Raw genomic sequence first — 17,697 nt, forward strand, 5'->3', positions numbered from 1 at the left:
CTGCGGCAAGTTAGTGTCGTTGCGTCTCGGCGCGAACTCTCACGTACCTGTCCAAATAGTAGCAACACCACATGTCAGATCCTCCCATGCGCCGCCGCCCACCAGGCGCGGCAGGCCCATCGACGACGACGCAGCTGTGCCTGGGAGCAAGAACCCAGCCTCAGCGACCATGCGTGCAAACTCGGCCTGTGTCGGGAACCGCTCAATCGATTCCACCAGATACTGGTACGAGTCGCGATCGCCCACAAGCAGTTCACCGAGCGGAGGAATCACATGGAACGAGTATTGCCGGTACAGCTGCGCCAGCAGCGGCACAGATACCTTGCCAAACTCGAGGCATGCAAAGATACCACCCGGCTTCAGCACACGGAACGCCTCGGCAATCACCCGATCAATGTGTGTGCAGTTCCGGATCCCAAACGCAATCGTATACAAGTCAAGAGACTCACTCGCGATCGGCTCACTCACGAGCGGCGGCAAAATCGGATTCCGTCGCGTGCTCGCTGGCGGGTTCTTTCGCTCCGGCACCGGCATCACTTGGTCCAATGCCTCTGCATTGCCGAGCTGAAATCGCACCTGCGGCGTGTTCCAGTACATGCTTTCCTTCACGCGTTTCTGGCCCTCGATCAACATGCTCGCATTGATGTCGAGAATCGTCACCTGCACCTCACGGTCCAGATGCTTCGTCCGTGCGTGATCCAGAAGCCGCAGCGCAATGTCGCCTGTGCCTCCTGCTACGTCCAGGCACCGGATTCCTCCGCGTGGATCAAGCATGTCGACGAACCGGTTCTTCCACAGCCTGTGGATGCCCATAGACATGGCATCATTCATCATGTCGTATGATGACGCGACAGAGGAAAACACGCCACCCACAAGTCCTTCTTTCAGTGCCGTGTCAACAGTCTGGAACCCAAAGTGCGTCGTACGCTCTTCTTTGCCCTCCATGCGCACGACCGACGTGCTGAGCCGTCTTCCTCCAGCAGATACATGCGGCAGCTGCGTGCTTCCCCGTGCGTACTGTGTGCTTGCACGAAGAACGTGCATCGGTTGATTGCACCTTATCGCCATCACGTCACCTTATACAGCTGGGTGATCTGCTCCAAGATTCACGCCGCTCCCTCTTCCTCCCACGACGCTTCGTCCGCCCAATCCCTTATTTCACGTCGATTCCGCCACTTTTGCCCAGTCAACCAATACACCTACCTCACCCCCCTCCACCAGTGTCCTTCTGCCTAGCGATGTGTCGCTAAATTCGGCCCAATTTCTCGTGTCCATCCAGCACGTCGGTTCTTTGGTTCTCAACACGGCCAGCCCCCATCCCTGATCACTGGCATCCAGAACTTTGTACACGTCTGCCCCCTCCCTCTGAACGAACGCGGGTAGTGACATCCCTTTTCACACACACACACACACTCTCCCTTTCCCCAACCCATTTATCCTCGCCACTTGTCTCCATTCCGCTCAGGACACAGTCTATCGTCATGGCCACTGCCGCCATTTCATGCTCGTTGCCAGCCTACGCACAAAGAATACCGTGCCGACTTGTACGTGCGCCTGCGCCCGCACGTCTAATCGGCGCATGGCAGCGGCAGCGCTTGTACAGCTCGCGCGCCTGGCCCGGCTCCTTCGCGTGCGACGCTGCACCCGCTCTCGATGAACATGGCCACATCCCATCGGCACCGTACGATGCCGAGCCACTCACAGGCACGCTGCCTCACACAGACGCACACCTCGTGCTGCATCCCGCGCAGTATTCGAGGCCGCCTACGACATGGCCATCCCACGTAGAGTCGTCATGTGCCCTGCTCAGTGAGCTTGCAAGTCGCACGCGTGAGCACGGCTCTTTGGCTGGCTTTCGAGTGAATCTTTCTAGCGGCGATGCCGCTCTTGCCGAGCCACCCTCTGGCGCATGGGATCCTTCTCGCTCAACGGCTATGCGCATGCCACCGAATCATGCGCAGGAAGACGAGATGTTCTGGCTGTACGCATATACCACATCCGGACGCTACGTTCGCTGGCCAGAGCCCATCTCACTCCGCACGCTGCCGTCCGGCACGGAGCTCCGCACCCAACTCCAGGCGATGTGGTCGCGTGCGCACGATACCTTAGAGAGCCACATCTATGTATGCACACATGGCATGCGTGATTGCCGATGTGGCGTCGCCGGCACTGCCGTCTATGATGCACTGCAACGTGCCGTCACGAATCATACTGCACAGTGTGCGCAGGACGGTGCGAAGCCGGCGCGTACCATCCGAGTTTTCCCCATCAGCCATGTCGGCGGACACAAGTGGGCCGCGTGTGCGCTGGTCTATCCGCATGGCGACTGGTACGGCAATCTGCGTGTGTCGGATGTGCCTCTTCTTCTTCGTACAGCTCTGGCCCCATCGTCTTCACGGCATGATCTCGATGATCTCCGTGAGCGCCTCGTCGTTTGGCCTCGGTGGCGTGGCCGTCTCGGCATGTCTCAGTCGGAGCAGCGAGACCACAGAGACGTGTGGGGCCCACCCATCGTGCACACCGCTCACATCACACCCGCACGTCGCTCTCGCTCTCACTCTCGCTCTCCCACTCCTTCGCCCCCAGCGGCCGTCGACACGCGAACGACAGTGCCGTTGCGCTTTCACGCACATGATGGCACTTGGTACAATGTCGACGGCCACATTGGCGAGTCCCTTATGGAAGTGGCCAAAAGACACAATCTGCCTAGCATTGAAGCTACATGTGGCGGCGAATTGGAATGTGCTACATGCCATGCGTACTTGTGTGACGCAAGTGACGGCAGCGATCCCGCCACTCGCGGCGACATTAATTGTGCGCCAAGCTGGAGTGCTGCTGCCGTCTCGGACGAGGAAGACGATATGCTCGAGTATGCACCCTTCCGCAAAGCATCGAGTCGTCTCACGTGCCAAGTACGAGTGTCTCAGGCCCTCTCGGACTGGATGCAACGTGGCGGCCGCATTGAACTGGATCGCTTCTAGATGACCGCGTTTCCGAACCAACCCATGTCTGTCGGCATCGCTCTCCATCCAACAAATCTTTGATAGGTGTTCATAACCTTTCTGTGCTATACGTCTGTATGATCAACTGGATCGACATCGAGTCACGTCGCCTCGCGTAGACAGGATCCTCCATGCATGTGCGTCTCGCACTATGCACGCGCAACTGATCACTTTTCCCCGCGTTTCTCCCTCCTCCCGCACCAGGTCTGGCCTTTGCTCTCCTCTATGCCTCACTCGCACTCGTACTCGTACTCACACTTGCACTCTCTTACTCCTTCTCCTACTCCTACTCCCAATCTGCTTCACGCTCCACGCTCTACGCTCCTCCAACGCTCGTGTGCATTGTGGAGCCTCGGCCGAGTCGCGACGCGGCCGTTGCACAGCGCCCTGCGCTGCACGCGCGGTGACGGGTGATGGGTCGGCGACGCGGACGCGTTTCGCCTTGACACCAACGTTCCCCTTTTGTCCAGCTGCCGCCTCTCTGTGACAAGCTGTTACCATCATGTTCTTCGGTACCGCCCTCCGCTCCGTTCCTCGCTCCCTCACGACTCGTGTACGTGCCGCCCACATCCCTAACGCCTAGGCATTTTCTTCTACGCCTGCCTCAGCCCTCTCGCGTGTTACTTTGATTGGCCGCCTTGTGGCTCCACCTGAAGTGCGCGAGAGCCGCCATGGCAAAGAGTACCTGCGCTACACGCTCGCTACCAACGACTTGCCTGGCCCGCCCAATGAAGACGGCACACCTGCGCCACCGACATCGTCGTTCCACTCCATTTTTGCCTTTGGCGAAAACACCGTGTCTCGTCTACGTGATGTGCCCAAGGGCACGCTGATGTACGTTGAGGGTGACTTCCGTGTCGTGCGTACGCCCGGTGACGATACTATGCCACCACAGGAACAATGGCTCGTGCAGCACCGCAACTACCGTGTGCTGATGCGCCCGCGAAACCCGTAGAAGATCTCTTCATCTCCCGTAGAATCATATATATATATATATATATATACACACACAGCAGCGCTGCATTGTAGGCTCCATGTTCTCGCTATGCACGACTACACAGTCCCATACTACGGTCAGCATGGATCTCTAAAACGAGGCAATGGCCTGTCCATCGATTGCGCTCACGCATGTCGCGACTAAACAATTGATAACTCGGCAGATATCTGCATTGGCATTGGTGCACAGCACAGTCACGAGCACGTGTGAGTAGTCGACTTGGATGGTTCTAAGCTCACATACCTTTTGACAAACGCATACACCTGTTCGTCAGTCATACCTCGCCCGCCATTCGTTCGCTTCATCTTGTGCTCTGCCTCAAGACGCCACGGGTATATAAGCGACCAGGGACTGGCTCCGTCTTGTGCCACAGGCACAAACTGCACGAATACGTCAAGAAGTGGATACCAAATCTGCTCCCATCCTTGCAGCTGTTCATTCACGAAACGCAGCTCATCAAGTCCACACGCTGTGAATTCTGCTCGATCTTTCGCGTCCTCTTCACGCATCTCGCTAAACCTGCTCTTTCCTTCCTCGTACATTTGCGCCAGTTCTGTCTCTGAAAGCGATCGAAAACCTAGACACCAGCCTTCAAATAACACCACATCCACCGGTCTGTTGACACACTTCCATACGGCCCGTCTGTCGCCTGCCCCTCCATGTGCACTTTTATCATACACAGGTAGCGACACTGTATCATTTGCATCAGTACGAAACGCTCGAAGAATCCGCTCTCCCACCTGCACGTCATGCGTGCCTGGTTGTCCTCGTCCTTGAAGAAGCGAATACGTCGGGTGTGCTCGTCCCAAAGCGGTCATGGCCTCATGCGGTAGGTACAAGTCTGTGTGGGCAAGCGTGAGTCGTGCTGAACCAATCAGCCGCGCGGCATAGCAGAGTTTGAATCAGCCTCAGACACGCGTGTGTCGTCCGATTCCTTGCCGTCCCGACGTCATCCAGTCCTTTTCCTACGTACCATCCAGCGAAAGGACCGCGGCATGGACTGGCGGATCTTGTTTTCCAAGACGCTCAATGATCCGCTCACATGTATACGACTTGCCTATCCGATGATCGATGTATCAGCACAAGTCCCGTCCTAGCACGTACCACTGCCCTGAGGACCCTGAAGGCCCACGATCATCGGGCCCTTCGCGACTCTCTTGTGCTCAACAAGCTCCTTGTTCAAAAAATCGCAAATCCGTGCTTCTTTCGGTCGTGCTGATGTCATGTCCCGCTGGCCTTACACACACTCACGAGAAGCACCCAGAGCAACACGCGATGGGTTTGTCTGCCACGCTCGGACCAACAGCTTCGGACCTATCCTTCCACTAGCCCATGTGGGGTGGGGGCGTGGCGCCTGAAGCGGGGGAGGGGGCACTCACTCGGCACGTGGCTTGGGTCGTACGAGACCACCTGGGATCTATACATGCATATATGCTACGTGGGACTGCAAAGATGCCACTGATGATGACGGTCGCGGTCGGGCGAGAGAGGAAGAAAATCTTGCTTTTTTGCTTGGGCGATAAAAGCATTCACGATTATGTCAGAACATGGCATGTTTTCCTGCTTGGCCCGATCGCTGCCGCATATCGTTGGGCTTCTGTAGACGCTCCATTGGATCAAGATTCCCCGAGCAGACGGATGCATCGGGTTCGGTCGAAACTCCTACAAGCTCTTCTTACATTTTTCCTCTACCCCATCACGACCATGTCGAACGTGCAACAAGCTAAGAACCACGCCAATCAGGCTGCCAACAACGCCAACCAAGCCGCCAACCAGGCTGTCAACAACACTAACCAGGCTGTCAACAAGGCTGCCAACAAGGCTGAGAAGGTCTCGAAGTACGTATCTTGTTGTCTCTAGCGAAGCTCCGTCTCTCGTTCCAAACTTACACCACCCACAGCGAGGCCAACGAGAAGGCTGAGCACTTTTACGATGAGGCCAAGGCCACGGCCGGTAAGGTTGGCGAGTACATCTCCAAGGAGGCCGAGGAGCTCGAGGACCGTGCCAAGGAGGCCCAGAAGAGGTACGTTCCGCGCAGCCGCTTGTGATTGTTGTCGTGGACTTGGACTTACCACGCACTCTTTCAGTCTGTGTGCCAGTGTGAACTCTGGCATGAAGAAGTTCCAGGCTGGCTGGAACGACTTCTCGAGCAACCCCAAGTACTGGCTCACCACGCTTAGTGTCGGTACGTATGGAAAGATGCACAGTTCGCCTGTGGTCGTTGTCGACAGCTTTTTCTAACACAATGTAGTCCACGTTGCCGTGCTGGGTGCCGCTGGTTACTTTGGCTACCAGAACCGCCGGGAAATTCAGACCTGGGACAGGAAGCTGCTCTCGGCTGTCGCCGTGGGTGTCGCTGCCTTCTTCGGTGCTGAGGGGTACGTGTTATTTTTTTTTTCTCTCTTTCTGGCAAGTCCGACACTAACATGCTCTTTCCCAGCTTCTTCGTGTCGAAGAATGCTAAGAAGCAGCTCAAGTAAGATGCTAATGGAATGCGGAACTGAGGGGTCTCAATGGCACGACCTTTTTTACATTGATTCCACACTTGTCATGTAGATAGTCGCCAGTTGCATGCAGAATCCCTCTCGCTTCTCTTTTGTCCAGCAATATATACATTAGAGCCTTGAGACTGCGGAAGATCTGGATGCGATCGTGTGTCGATCCGTTCACGTACGGGAAGGAAGCGCGTCGCTCACTGTCGTGTCAGTCGAATGTGGGTGAGCATACGAAAGTCGATACTGGTTGGAATCACTCGCGTCGACTGAAAAAAAGCTCGGCGTGGCGTGGACCATTGTCGACGCAGCTCGTCCTTCCCATTCTTTTTGTGCACAGAGGGCGTGGAGGTCACGTCCCTTGGTGTTGTCTCTTCGCACTGCGTGGCGCCGCGGGTTCCAACCCGGGCAAGGTCCACTCGCGCATGTAGGTGTGTATCCCACAAGGCTGGTCCCCCGATCCACTGGGCCCTGATCTGCTTATCGGTCTATTTTTCATCGTTGGCCACGCCACCGAGACGTAATCGACGTTCTCCTCAACCTCTTCTCTCTTTGTCGTTGCCCTCGTGTGCCTGGTTTCCTTGCTATTCTTACGTGCACACAAAGAAACGATGAACGCAGCTACCAACTTCTTGTCAAGATTCGCTGGTATGTACACATCCCCTCTCCGCGAAGCTCCTTGGTGGCTTCTCTTTCTCTTTCTCTCCTGTCTTGACTGGTTCGCTAACGCATGCGTCCAGTGCCCCTTGGTATGAGCGCCTTGCTCGTACAGGCTAGCATGTACGATGTTCCCGGCGGCTATCGAGCCGTGATGTTCGACCGGTTCACCGGTGTAAAAGAGAGGGTACGTCGACACATCTTCGCACGGTTGCGCCGCTAACGCGCACACACTCAGGCCACCCACGAAGGTACCCACTTCCTGATCCCATGGCTCCAGCGTGCAATTCTGTACGATGTTCGCATCAAGCCTCGCACCATTTCGACGACCACCGGCTCTAAGGATTTGCAGATGGTCACTCTTTCGCTGCGTGTGCTGTCGCGCCCAGATGTAACGCATCTATCCAAGATTTACCAGTCCCTTGGCCTCGACTACGACGAGCGTGTCCTCCCATCGATCGGAAACGAAGTCCTCAAAGCTATCGTTGCCCAGTTTGATGCGGCCGAGCTTATTACCCAGCGAGAGGTCGTCAGTGCTCGCATTCGCGAGGACTTGCTCACTCGCGCGCGTGAATTCAACATCGTTCTAGAAGATGTCTCTATCACTCACCTTACTTTCGGTCAGGAGTTTACCAAGGCCGTCGAGCAAAAGCAGATCGCTCAGCAAGATGCAGAGCGTGCCAAGTTTGTCGTTGAAAAGGCCGAGCAGGAGCGTCAAGCGTCCGTTATTCGTGCCGAGGGTGAGGCGGAAGGCGCTGCGCTGATTACCAAGGCGCTTGACAAAGCAGGCGATGGCCTGCTGACAGTGCGTCGCATCGAAACATCGCAGCAAATCGCCAAGACATTGAGCCAGGCACAAAATGTGACGTACTTGCCGACCAGTGGAAATATCCTGTACGTATGCCATTGTCCAGACCATTGTGACTTACCTCTTCCCTCTTTCTCCTTCTTGCAGCCTCGGTGTCAATCAGCAACAGTAAGCAACCATTGCCTATCAAAACCCCTCCTTCCTTCCATAGTTGAAGTTGGCTCATGCACACGATCCCATAAACATGTACTGTTTTCCGTCGGTATCTGGCCGCGACAATTCGTCCTTGGCTTGTCCTCCCATTTGTGGAGGATCTTCGTACTTCGGGGCCATGGCTGAAACACACCTTTGACACAGCTTCCCTCGCTAGCGCGTGTGCGTGCGTGTGTGCTCTTTGCATTGATCTACTTCTATGTTGTGCAACACGACCACTATCTTGCGAGGCAGCCGCACCGTCCTTGTACCTTACCGCCCAGAGCATGTATGTCCTATCCACTTACCCCCATCCCCCAGGTAGCGACATATCATGAATGGATGCAGGATCCAGTGCTCCAGGAACAAACAGCATCGGAACCACTCACACTCGATGCAGAATACGAAATGCAGCGCAGCTGGCGCAACGATAAAGACAGTGTGTATGGCAATATGAGCCGCAGGCTTGCCACGATCTAACAGGCAGAATTGACGTTCATCCTCTTGGCCATGGAGCGTCCAGTGCCAAAGGACGCCAACATTGCCACGTTGCTTGCTTCATGCTCCATGGCTGGCGACGTGAATGCTTTCTTGTCGGAGCGGTATGACGAAGAACAGCTCCATGACGAGGCTGATGCTGTAAATGACCTAGCGGATGCGCCGCCGTCTGTATGGGCCGAGCTTGAGGTCATGATCGCTGAGCCCCGCTGGCGGCGTCAGGGCCTTGCTCGCGAAGCTCTTCAAATGCTCCTCTACTTCCTAACGGCTGACCCGACGCCTTGCGCTTCCTCAGATACGCCCCACCGTTCCACTGCCTTGCCCATCGCAAAATCCCGGCTGTTTGCGCGTATATCTATGTACAATGCACCATCGATCGCACTATTTGAGCAACTTGGGTTTGTCCGGGGAAAAGAATATACCGTGTTTGAAGAAGTCGAATTGAGCGTGACGGATGAGTCTCGTATCCAGTGCACAAAGCCTCTGGCAGTGCTTGAATGGCCCGAGCCCGGCGCCGTCTAGTGCACGGTAGCGGCGTCGGCGTCGGCGTCGGCTACGAGGACGTCGATGACGCATCATTCGGTGATGACGAATGTGCATTGGTTGGATCAAACAGGTTCGTAGTGGCAAGCTTGAGCTCATACAGCTGGTACAGCTGCTCGTGCGAGAAGCGGTCCAACAGATCGGGATCCAGACTCTGTCCACGAGCGAGCCCTTCATTCTGCTGTGCATCTCGCGTAATTGCATCCAAGTACATCTTCCACTGTGAGCAGAAGCCCACAATATGTAGAGGATTTTCAATCTTCTGGTGCCGCCGAAATTCCGCCTTCACGTAGGTCGTCACCCAACGAGCGCATCTCGTGCGGCAATCGCCTGTGGGCACGCAGCACGGCACGGTACAATGGAATAGGTGGTAGAAGCATGTCGGACGCGGCATGCACCTGCGGACTGATGCTAGCTTGGTTGGTAGCCATGACACGCATTGTGTGGCGCAAAGGCACTAGTCTCGACGCCTGCATCGCGTGTATCACAATAACCGCCACTTAAATTTGATAGATGGCCTGCTTGTTCGGCAGGTTCGATCTCTCTAGCCGCCGACGCCCCACCCCACCTGGTGTCGGTCTGTCAGCTCGGTATGGCGCTGCGCTTTCCAAATCTCGAATGTGGCCTCGACTCAGTGCCTCCTACCACGTGCACTGGTTATTGCTGTGCCTTTGGTGCCTGCCGATGCAAGTGACACGAAAAGAGGTCACTGAATTTTTGTCTGGACCTGGGAAATAGATGCGCAGTTGGCACAAATTCCAGGCGCCGATGCCGATGATGCAAGACCGATCCACGGCAGCCCCCCCACCTAGATCAGTTCCCCGATTCATTTTCACTCGCTCGCTCACTTGCTCACTTGCTCACTTGCTCACTTGCTCGCCCAACTGTTTCTAGTGTTATCCCTCCACCACAAAAGCCATCATGACATCGGAGCTTGATTCATCCCATGTGCCCGTGCTCAAAGAACGCATATTTGACGTGCTCAAAGAGTCGGACCTGTCGTCGGTGTCTGCCAAAAAGGTCCGTATGGCTTTGGCGGACATGCCAGAGGGCAGCCTGCCCAGTGGCATAGACCTCAGTGCCCAGAAAAAGGCCATTGATAGCTTGATTCGCGTCTGCTACGACGAAGTCACACAGAAGAAGCCCTCATCCAAGGTATCCAATGCTGAGAAGAAGACAACTAAGTCGACAAACTCTTCCTCGTCGTCGACAAAGAAGAGCTCCTCCAAGAAGCGCTCCAAGAAGGACGACGACAACGATGACGAAAGCCAAGAGCCTAAGAAGAAGCGCGCACCAAACGCCAACAATCCACTCAACAGACCGCTTCGCCTATCCTCTGACATGGCCGAGGTGTGTGGTGGCTCAGAAATGCCGCGCTTTGAAGTCGTGAAAAAACTTTGGGTGTATATTAAAGACCATAATCTACAGAATGAGAGCAACAAGCGCCAGGTATGTCACCATGCTCACTTCATGAAGCATACCAGCTACTTACACGTCCACCTCCAGATCATGTGTGACGACAAGCTGACCGGCTTGTTCGGCAAATCGTCCGTCGAGTACGTATTTACGCGTGTTTGCACGCTTGCACACTTTGTCTCTTCTCTTCCTTTCCCCTTTTCAAACCAACAGCACACTGACACATGTTTTTTCTCAAGCTCGTTTGAAATGTCCAAGGTATGTATGTGCACGTCGCATTCTAGTCCACATCGATATTGACTTTCTCAGCTCATTGGGCGACACCTACAGAAGATCGACCCACCACCGAATCCGTAGACAGTGTTCTGTTCGTTTCTTTTTTTTTTTTGTTTTCATCATATAATTTTTCAGTCAGATCATTCCCATCCTTTCGCGTACAACTCACCAGTCATGCTGTCGTGCATCAACACATGCTATCTTGTCCTGACCCGCTTCCACTTACCGTCAATTGGACCCTAACGCGACGACGCATCATCGATGCTTCTTGGCTCCGACGCGTCGTGTGGAGAAGATACATTGTTAAACGCGCACCTACGAGGGTCGAAGCCGCGAATGCGTAACACACGGGCACTTCCTCATAGGCGGAATTGTAATAGTACATGTCCCTTCCTCAACTGGTGACGACGACGAGGACGAAGACGACTACGGGGACGGTGCAGACGACAAAGTTCGTGTACATATACCAACAAGCAGCGACGGGATCGTTATCTAGGTAATCATAACCGGACGATCTTGGACAGCTATGTCGTTCTACACACATGAGCAAGCTATGCGATCGTCAGGTGACGCCATGTCGCTCCAGGGTTCCTCCGATGCATCCAAAGCACATGACGCCGACTCGCTTAATGCAATGCATGAAGATCACTCCAACATTCATCCTGCAAAGCGACTTGGCTCTCTTATCCAGCAGTATTCGAGGAATCCGTCGCAATTCCAACGCCAGTTTTGGCGGCATCAAATGAACCTTGTCGAAAACGGCTTCGATTCCGACGGTAAGGCCATCGACTTTTTCAATCTTGGCTCAGCACCTAGCGGAAACAGCAGTGCGTTGCCTCTTGCCCGCATCAAAAAAGTCATGAAGAACGACGACGAGGTTAAGGTACGCATGAACAACATTATCGCATGAGCATGTCATCTAACTTTTGGCAGATGATCTCGGCAGAAGCACCTATCTTATTCTCAAGAGCATGTGAAAGTACGTCTCTACTTCTTAGTACGCTGCTTCTCTAACAATATTTCTAAAGTCTTCATTGCCGACCTTACTTGCCGTGCTTTCATGGTCGCCGAGGAGAACAAGCGTCGTACCATCCAGCGTTCTGACATTGCGAATGCGATTGCTCGCTCCGACCTGTTCGACTTTCTTATTGATATTGTGCCCCGTTCTGAAATGATGCGCCATCGTGGCTCCAGTGTTCCCATCCGGAATACTATGCCCACACCCTCGCTACCATCGCCATTCCCAAGTGCGGACGTTGTACCACGTCTCAATATGGGCGAAGCACCAGGACAGCCGACAAACTTCCTCCCTTTGCGTCCTTCACAGCCTGATGTGCGGGCGCGCATTGATCCTATGGAAGCATCTCTTGGTCTTGGATCCGCCCAGCCACTCAAAGGCTTGTCGAAGGCTCCCATGCCCAATGAATGGTACCCTTTCCCTACGGCGCCTATGGGTGATGCACGCATGCATCCCGGTGCAAGCTTAAGTTTATCCTCAGCAGCACCGACCGCCCCGCCAAGTGCTCGTCCTATGATGGGCCGCGGTGGTGTTGATGCGACTGCACCTTTCATGGATGCTAACGCATCCCTTCCGATGCCGCCGCCTCATCCGCGTGGCTCATTATTAAACATGATGCCATACTCTATAGATGAGGCTGCATCAAAGGCACATGGCAACTCTAACGAGTAGCAGCCTTACTGCTCATACCCATCGTGTTTGTATAGGGATTTCATTCTGTACGCTGGCCTACTTTTAGGAGGCTCTGGTTTGTGTTGTGTTTTCTTTGTTTTTGCCTTCGTCCGATTGGTCTCAAGACTCTGATAGCTACTGGTTAGGTATCTGTAATCAAAAGCATTTATCTTTGCCACAGAGCCACGAGGGACTTATTTCTTTTGCACCTCTGAATGCATCCAGCTAAGCTGAATGACATTGCGCAACATAAAATTGCTCTCTCTAGGGTCTAAGGACTCGACGGTGTCTCACCGCAATGGTTTAACGTCGTTTCTTTAATTACATTTCGTGACGAGGCACTGATGGATCCCTATTTTTTTTGGAGGGGGGGGGGGTTCCGCATGCATGAGCGTGCAGCCGAAAGCAAAGCTTACAAGTTTTGGTGACTAGATAGCGAGTATGCAATTTCTTCAGGTCATTTGCAATGAGACTGATGCTTAATTGTGCGACAGGTCTCTTGACGATGAAGTCAGGTTTTTTTATGAGTTGAAAAACATCGTTGGAATCTCATGAGCCAAGCACAGATGCCAATGAAATCCTTCTGCCATCCGTCAGCTTGCGTAGCACGCACTATGTTCGCCAGATACAAAGCGAAAAAAACTGTTGTACATATCCACAAGCCACCCACAGGAGATCAAGTCTGCATTATTTGCTTAAAGGATTGCTTGCATATTGTCTCTAAGCGCACTGTTGAGACAAATAAATGCCAATCTGTGTCACAATCTTCATGACCCTTTGTTTCCTTTATAGTAGTGGTGAAGCCACACTTGTCTTGAATACGCCTCAATGCTAGCCGACAAGTTCATCTGCAACTTTCATTATGCATGCAAAACGGCTACAAGATCCATTGACGTAAATCGTCGCAATAGGGTACCACAATCAGACCAAGCTCTTTGTCCAGTGTGTTTGTTTAGCCGCGACAATGACCTACTAGAAAACCTCCTTTCATGCGCGTTAGCATAGTCTTGTATAGAATTGCTCAGAAAAAGCCGCATCCGTGACAGGAACGAGGTCTGGGCAATCTGAGCCAGAGGTGCCAAGAAGTCCACGCAACGTCAAGTCGTACAAGATCTCTTCCAGGCGCTTGACATCATACTTGATAGAGTCAAAGCGTTTCCGAAGAGAGTCATTCTTCAGATTTAGCTCTTTAAATGTCGAATGAATTTGATTCACATTCGATGCGATACGCTCAGGCGCATTATAGTTTCCTTTGATCACAAGGTACATGGAAAGACGTGGAAGCTCATTCACCAAACTTATCATGCCATGCAAATATTCGTCGGTCGTTAGACACATTCGATTTGCTGGAAGGTTGTCGATTCCCAATACGTGTGCCACCGCCTCCTTTGATAAAAGACGCCCCGTTACGACGTAAAATACGAGAAGCACGACAAACACGCTGCCCTTCATACAACCGGACCACACGTCGATCCATTTGTAGAATTCATTCGACGGTACATGTTCACTTAGCGCCTTGATGGCCGAGCGCATTTCAGCCATGGAATTCGAGATACTCTGAATCACCTCTCCCGCTACTCCCAATGTATGAGTATATGTGTTGTCGATTTTCTTGATCACGTACCCTTTGCGCTGTCCGAAGTGCGAAGCTGGTTTTCTTGCATCACGGCAATGCGTTGCACACGCTCCCATTCTTTTACATGTTCGCGAAGCGTCTGTCATGTTGGCCAAACATCTTTCTTTGCACTTTCAAGACATACCTCATGCGTTTCTCGTTCTTTGACAACGTCACGAACAACTTGTTCTAGCGAGGCTTGATCCTGCGGATCCATCACAGCGTACAAGTCAGTGCGCTCAACGTGTGTGGAGGAAGTCAGCAAAGTGACCGGTGGTGTTATATGCGTCTGAAATAGCGTTGCGTTCTTCAAGGCCTGGGAGTCCGGGGCTGGTTTCTCAAGTCGTCATGATCAAGCTTGGGCAAGGCATTTTCGAACGTACAACGCGACAACATTCTACGTCCATAGAATGCTTCTACAAAAAGCTACTTGAAGACTGAAGATTCATTTTGCAGAATTGTGCATGGACAGAATGCACAACCTCGAGCGTACAGGAAATGCACGACCTGCTTGCGAGAGTCGAACAAGTATGCTCTTCCTTTTAGCCTAGTACGATATTTTTCTACTCGGTGATTTGATACATGTACAGCTCAGTTGTAAGCGATATCTCACCGTCTTGAGGTTTTGTCTGCTGTGTCCTGCTGCATCGAATCAATGTCCCCCAGGCGGCGGAGAGATGCCACATTATATCTGCGTCGTAAGTCGCAAAGTCGCACAAGAATAAAAGATAAAAGTTTTGAGCGGCATATACATGTTGCATAGCGCGAACAAGCTGATCGAATGGTTTCTTTGCGCAGGTAAATACATCGGTTATATATAGACTGACATGCATATGAGAAAAATATGTATGGGCACAGGATGGCTCTGGACGAATGAATTAGTTTCTAGATGAGTGCTTGACACATTCTTGCAAGGGCCGTAGGCTGAAAATGATCAGGTAGTGATGGGATTTTTTATTTGGTGGTTCGTGATAATGCTTTGACATGAACGAAGTCAACTGTCTAGGTGCTCATATTGGTGCGTATTGCTACGAGGCCTGACTACCGTTTTCCTATTCGTATTCACGATACAGAGTTTGGGCCAACTACAGTTCTCAACTCCATATGTATATAAGCCTAGAGGCAAGTTTTTTTCCCAAATACTTTCAAGCGTTGCATATCTCTAGTCGCTTTCAAGTCTCTTGTGCCAAAACGGGGTGGCCAATGATGCACGCACGCCCTCCGTCTTTGGGCGCTTGTTCGCACCGTACGCTAACGACGCTTATGCTTGGTGCGAGTAGCAAATACCTTGATGCCATGGATCACTGCCGTATTTGCATTAAGGGATAGCTTTATTGAGTCCTTGGCGCCTGCTGTTCCTCACACATGTGCAGAGAGCAGCGCTCTTGGTCTTTCACGTCGCGCAGCCGATGCATGTGTCAATGTGGAGAACTTCGCACAGATGTTCTCTCTCATATCCATGGAGACGTGCCCCACAGCAGGTATCTATCTATATCCATCTTTAGCACCTGTGACCTTGTAAACGGGCAACGAGTGCTTGCCAAGTTCCAAAAAGCGTTCACTTTGTAAAATAATTGCACCATGTCTGAGGACTATTCGGCAGCGGTACTGATGATGCAGGACGCTGTGGCGCCCACATTACCCTCAAGCATCAAGCCTGTTCCTGCTTCCCTGTTTGCCTCCTTTATGGCTTGGTGGGGCTTGTCACGACAACAGACGGCAGATGCAGAGTTGTTCCTTTACAAAAAGACTGGGTTCTTTCGGTCTGCTCAAGTTGCAAACGCATCCAAGGTAAACGATGATGGGCCAAACAGCATAGCTGAAGCTTTCGCGATGCAGACGACAACATCATCCACCTCATCGGCACTGCAGGCATCATCAGCATCATCAGGTCTACGAAACACTTCACCCACATTACAAGGAAACGAATTCGCTACGATAGCGACACAACTGGGCCCACATGGCAAGGTCGGGTACATGCACAGTGTGAACCTGTCTGACGGGAAACACAGCCCATGGTCATGGAAACGTCGTACACCCACACAGCGTTACATTCACACAGTTGAAATTGGAACGCCGAAGCGAAAAGAGGAGCGTCCTGACAATGAGGTATCGATTGTGCTTGTGCATGGTTATGGTGCGGGAAGTGCGTTCTTTTTTCGGAATCTAGGCGCCCTTGCCAAGATACCCAACACACGTTTGTATGCACTCGACTGGCTTGGCATGGGTCGGTCGTCTCGCCCATCGTACTCGTTAGGAGGCAAGCCACGCTCTATGGAACGTGTGGAAGCCAGTGAGTCATTTTTCCTCGATGCCCTGGAGGAGTGGCGTACGAAGATGCACATCGACAGGATGGTACTTGTTGGGCACAGCTTGGGAGGATACTTGTCAACCGCGTACGCGCTGCGGTTTCCTGAGCGAGTGTCGAAACTAATTCTCGTTTCTCCCGTTGGCTTTCATGAGGGTTCCCTACAGGACATGATGAAACACAATCCTGACAAACGAGCACCTCGGTTCGGACCACGCACGATCCAGTTCATGAGCTGGCTTTGGGACAAAAATGTGAGCCCCTTTAGTATCTTGCGCTTCTCTACTGTGCTTGGTCCATTGCTGATGGGTGGCTACACGCGAAGACGGTTTGGATCCCTCGCACAAGATGAGCTCCAGAGTTTGCATGCCTATTGCCACGGCATTTTCACCGATCACTCAAGCAGCGAGCACTGCCTTGCCGATATCCTAGCGCCAGGTGCCTTTGCTCGACGGCCTATGGCGCAGCGCGTAGCGCCTCTCAAGATACCCATCGTATTTCTGTATGGAGATCATGACTGGATGGATACATGTGGTGCGTACCAAGCAAGAGAGGTCCTTCATGAGGCTGGCAACAATGACGTACGCATTCACACGGTGAAGAATGCTGGACATCACCTGTACCTAGACAATCCGTCTGAATTTAACGAGCTCTTAGAGCAAGGGCCATGGTAGTTATGTCAATCTAGGATGAACGCGAGCATCCTTTGCAACTATGCCATCTACGTAGTTACCCACAGTACCGTCCATATCGGGGGTCAGGCTTCGAACTATCCTGGTCGATGGTTGTATGAGCAAGTTGGTCTGTCCTTCTCTCCACATTGTCTCTCTTCTACCCACGAGGTGGGTGGGTCAGTGTTTGATTTACTGTGGAGCCACGCCACAAGTGTGAAAGAGTTTCTTCTCCCCTGTCCGTCGAGAGGTAAATGGTACGTGTGTGTGTGTGTGTGTGTGTGATTGCGTGAGAAGATGAGGGATGCTGACGATGGCAGTTGGTGCGCGTACGCACAAAGGATGGACAGCTTCGATGCACAGTCCAGCCGAGTGATGACATATCTGTGCTAGTGTCACAGGTTCTCACGGCCACCAAGGCTGAGCCGTCCACCTTGACGTTCTCTGACACACCCCAGGGACAGGGACAGTTTGTGAGTACATGGCAGGGACAGAGCCTTTCGTCGCTTGGGATAAAGCACGGAGACTTGCT

At 52.8% G+C, this 17,697-nt stretch overlaps 10 protein-coding genes across 10 annotated transcripts; 7 read left to right on the plus strand and 3 right to left on the minus strand.

Moving 5' to 3' along the window:
• Window positions 1-39: 39 nt before the first annotated feature.
• MGL_1784 (uncharacterized protein) lies at window positions 40-1,044 on the minus strand (the record flags this gene model as incomplete). Its single annotated transcript, XM_001730733.1, has 1 exon — window positions 40-1,044. One exon carries the CDS (start codon window positions 1,042-1,044, stop codon window positions 40-42), a length of 1,005 nt encoding a protein of 334 aa, XP_001730785.1.
• A 437-nt stretch (window positions 1,045-1,481) lies between these two features.
• On the plus strand, window positions 1,482-2,981 carry MGL_1785 (uncharacterized protein; the record flags this gene model as incomplete). Its single annotated transcript, XM_001730734.1, has 1 exon — window positions 1,482-2,981. The coding sequence occupies one exon, from the start codon at window positions 1,482-1,484 to the stop codon at window positions 2,979-2,981; it is 1,500 nt and encodes a 499-aa protein (XP_001730786.1).
• A 523-nt stretch (window positions 2,982-3,504) lies between these two features.
• On the plus strand, window positions 3,505-3,957 carry MGL_1786 (uncharacterized protein; the record flags this gene model as incomplete). Its single annotated transcript, XM_001730735.1, has 2 exons — window positions 3,505-3,555; window positions 3,586-3,957. 2 exons carry the CDS (start codon window positions 3,505-3,507, stop codon window positions 3,955-3,957), a joined length of 423 nt encoding a protein of 140 aa, XP_001730787.1.
• An 88-nt stretch (window positions 3,958-4,045) lies between these two features.
• On the minus strand, window positions 4,046-5,224 carry MGL_1787 (uncharacterized protein; the record flags this gene model as incomplete). The annotated part of the gene is made up of 3 exons (XM_001730736.1): window positions 4,046-4,166; window positions 4,243-4,864; window positions 5,104-5,224. 3 exons carry the CDS (start codon window positions 5,222-5,224, stop codon window positions 4,046-4,048), a joined length of 864 nt encoding a protein of 287 aa, XP_001730788.1.
• Window positions 5,225-7,102: 1,878 nt separating this feature from the next.
• Window positions 7,103-8,128, plus strand: MGL_1788 (uncharacterized protein; the record flags this gene model as incomplete). The annotated part of the gene is made up of 4 exons (XM_001730737.1): window positions 7,103-7,139; window positions 7,232-7,335; window positions 7,387-8,042; window positions 8,104-8,128. 4 exons carry the CDS (start codon window positions 7,103-7,105, stop codon window positions 8,126-8,128), a joined length of 822 nt encoding a protein of 273 aa, XP_001730789.1.
• A 530-nt stretch (window positions 8,129-8,658) lies between these two features.
• On the plus strand, window positions 8,659-9,168 carry MGL_1789 (uncharacterized protein; the record flags this gene model as incomplete). The annotated part of the gene is made up of 1 exon (XM_001730738.1): window positions 8,659-9,168. One exon carries the CDS (start codon window positions 8,659-8,661, stop codon window positions 9,166-9,168), a length of 510 nt encoding a protein of 169 aa, XP_001730790.1.
• A 942-nt stretch (window positions 9,169-10,110) lies between these two features.
• Window positions 10,111-11,377, plus strand: MGL_1790 (uncharacterized protein; the record flags this gene model as incomplete). Its single annotated transcript, XM_001730739.1, has 2 exons — window positions 10,111-10,638; window positions 11,297-11,377. The coding sequence occupies 2 exons, from the start codon at window positions 10,111-10,113 to the stop codon at window positions 11,375-11,377; spliced, it is 609 nt and encodes a 202-aa protein (XP_001730791.1).
• A 30-nt stretch (window positions 11,378-11,407) lies between these two features.
• On the plus strand, window positions 11,408-12,571 carry MGL_1791 (uncharacterized protein; the record flags this gene model as incomplete). Its single annotated transcript, XM_001730740.1, has 3 exons — window positions 11,408-11,764; window positions 11,815-11,860; window positions 11,910-12,571. 3 exons carry the CDS (start codon window positions 11,408-11,410, stop codon window positions 12,569-12,571), a joined length of 1,065 nt encoding a protein of 354 aa, XP_001730792.1.
• A 996-nt stretch (window positions 12,572-13,567) lies between these two features.
• MGL_1792 (uncharacterized protein) lies at window positions 13,568-14,113 on the minus strand (the record flags this gene model as incomplete). The annotated part of the gene is made up of 1 exon (XM_001730741.1): window positions 13,568-14,113. The coding sequence occupies one exon, from the start codon at window positions 14,111-14,113 to the stop codon at window positions 13,568-13,570; it is 546 nt and encodes a 181-aa protein (XP_001730793.1).
• Window positions 14,114-15,767: 1,654 nt separating this feature from the next.
• MGL_1793 (uncharacterized protein) lies at window positions 15,768-17,168 on the plus strand (the record flags this gene model as incomplete). Its single annotated transcript, XM_001730742.1, has 1 exon — window positions 15,768-17,168. One exon carries the CDS (start codon window positions 15,768-15,770, stop codon window positions 17,166-17,168), a length of 1,401 nt encoding a protein of 466 aa, XP_001730794.1.
• Between the last annotated feature and the right edge of the window lie 529 nt (window positions 17,169-17,697).

This window comes from Malassezia globosa, assembly GCF_000181695.2.
Source record: "Malassezia globosa CBS 7966 chromosome Unknown mgl_sf_4.1, whole genome shotgun sequence".
NCBI classification, from domain to species: Eukaryota; Fungi; Basidiomycota; class Malasseziomycetes; order Malasseziales; family Malasseziaceae; genus Malassezia; species Malassezia globosa.